The 2,279-nt window shown below is 35.4% G+C and overlaps 1 protein-coding gene across 1 annotated transcript in view; it reads left to right on the top strand.

Moving 5' to 3' along the window:
• Window positions 1-2,279, top strand: part of LOC107600014 (cadherin EGF LAG seven-pass G-type receptor 1-like) — a 32,856-nt gene that overhangs the window by 20,962 nt on the left and 9,615 nt on the right. Inside the window, exons 18-21 of the mRNA XM_016291783.1 lie at window positions 407-507; window positions 691-846; window positions 955-1,182; window positions 1,710-1,974. Of these exons, the coding sequence (XP_016147269.1) occupies window positions 407-507; window positions 691-846; window positions 955-1,182; window positions 1,710-1,974 (750 nt within the window). The remainder of the gene's footprint in view (window positions 1-406; window positions 508-690; window positions 847-954; window positions 1,183-1,709; window positions 1,975-2,279) is intronic.

The following is a 2,279-nucleotide window of genomic DNA, read 5'->3' as shown; positions in this document are numbered from 1 at the left end:
CTACCTTACTAACTATTAATAAGCAGCAAATTAGTAGTTTATTGAAGCAAAAGTCCTTGTTAATAGTTTGTTAATAGCGAGAATTGGACCTTAAAATAAATTGTGACCAAATATTCAACATATAGGCTAGTCATATTGTGTAATTGGAATGAATTTCACTAAGAGTTTAAATTCAACTTTAATGATTAAATTCACTTTAATGACACTTTTATGAAGCTAAACCTCTAGACATCAAGAATGTAAGCCAGTCAACGTGAACTGATAAGAAGTCAAAATGAGTCATATGGGTTATTCATTTTTTGTTGCTATTGTTTTTCACTGGAATCTAATCTCATTGCAACTAGAGGTCCTGTGTTTAGCATCTGTCTTGTATATCTCTCATTCTCCTGATTTCCCTTCTACACAGGGATGAATTGGGTCAGAAGCCCAGTGTTTCATCTGGAAACGCTAAAGCCGGACACACTGACATTGACGGCTCACTCTTCCATAACGGCACTAAAGCAGATGGTAAGAAAAACTTGAAAAACTTTTCAAAGCTAGCACTAATATGTATATTTACTGCCTGTTATCCACATGTAGACAAGCGTAATGTAGCGTGGCATTTATATTTGTGAACTGCCAAACTTGTTGATAAAAGTTTCTTAGCTTGTGTATGTCACAATTTGTTGACATACATTTGTGTGTATTTAGACTCAGATTCCGACAGCGAGCTCTCCGTGGATGAACACAGCAGCTCATACGCCTCCTCTCACTCATCTGACAGCGAAGACGAAGACATGGACTTGAAGCCTAAGTGGAATAATGAGAGACAACCACTACACAGCACTCCAAAGGGTACAAGAGAAGGTATTTTTCCTTCAGAGTTACATTAAAATATGGAAATGTGAAACCCCCGGATGCATTTACAAGTTATTAAAGTGTCAGTAAACATTAACCCCTTCTTCCATGTCTCAGTGGACACCGTGTCTAATCATGTCAAGCCTTACTGGCCGACCGAAGCCATGGCAGCCAGTGACCGTGAAGATCCCGGAGGGGCAGAGAGACTGAGAGTGGAGACTAAAGTTAATGTGGAGCTCCATCAGGAAAATAAACTCAATCACACTGGAGAGACCACTCAGGATAAAGACCAGCCAACACCCTCCACCCAAGCCAACAGCAACCACCAGCCTGAACAGAGGAAGGGTGAGAGTGGCAAATAAACATAAATTACTTAATTAAAAAATACAAAATATATAAATTTTTTGAGATCCTCACCTAAAAGCAAAGTCATTTCAGAGGCAGCTGATTAAATCCTAATTAGATTGTATTTTGTATCACTTTAAATTTAGTTAATGTTTTTATATATATATATATATATATAACTTTTTTTTTTTATTACTTTTTATTTAATAGTTTTAGTTTATTTAGTTTTAGGTATTTTACTACTTCAAGTTAAAATAAAATTAGAAATGTTACCTTGGCAACTAGCTGAAATAAGTCTTATTTTTATGTATATATATTTTATTTTTATTTCAGTTAACGTTCATTTTATTTAAAGGAACGTCAAGTGAAAGAAAATGTATGGTTTTTAAATGTAATTTAATATAAACAAACATTTTCTTTAAGATAACATTAATATTTATTAACATCCAATCATGTTATGATTTTATGTTGCCTCTGTGATATATATTACATATATACTAATATTCCAATGTACTTTCATTTCATAGGTATTCTAAAGAATAAGATCACATATCCTCCTCCACTCACAGACAAAAACATGAAAAACAAACTTAGGGAGAAGTTATCGGACTACCACCCCCCCACCATCTCCTCCAGAGCGCCCTCTTTAGCTTCTAATGATGGGGGCAACGGCCACAACGTCCTAATCAAGCCCCCTCATCGGCTGGCCGTCCCACCACGAGAGCAGGAGAATGGCATGGCCTTGAATCTGAGATCAGGAACTGTTAATGGCGGCAACCTGTCAGACTCTGAGTAAGACGCTTTTCTACACCCCATTTTGCTGCACCCAAACCCTTTCTTTCTTTCTTTCTTTCTTTACTATTACAAAAATAAAATAATTATTTTAGTATTAGAATTGAATAATTGATTATAAAATGAATTAGGGTTGTCCCAACACCAAATATGCAGTATTTGATACTAATATCCGTGAAATTCCACAACTCTCAATTCCAATATGGATAATGCATCAAAAAAAAAATGGGTGAAATGTTTTAAAAGTGAATAAAGTATTGTAAAGTACGGAGCCCCGCACATGACATGCAAGAAAAAATAAATAA

Source organism: Sinocyclocheilus grahami, unplaced genomic scaffold (genome assembly GCF_001515645.1).
Source record: "Sinocyclocheilus grahami isolate Dianchi unplaced genomic scaffold, SAMN03320097.WGS_v1.1 scaffold276.1, whole genome shotgun sequence".
NCBI classification, from domain to species: Eukaryota; Metazoa; Chordata; class Actinopteri; order Cypriniformes; family Cyprinidae; genus Sinocyclocheilus; species Sinocyclocheilus grahami.
Note: the sequence above shows the minus strand (reverse complement) of the source record. Positions and strands in the feature narration are given on the sequence as shown.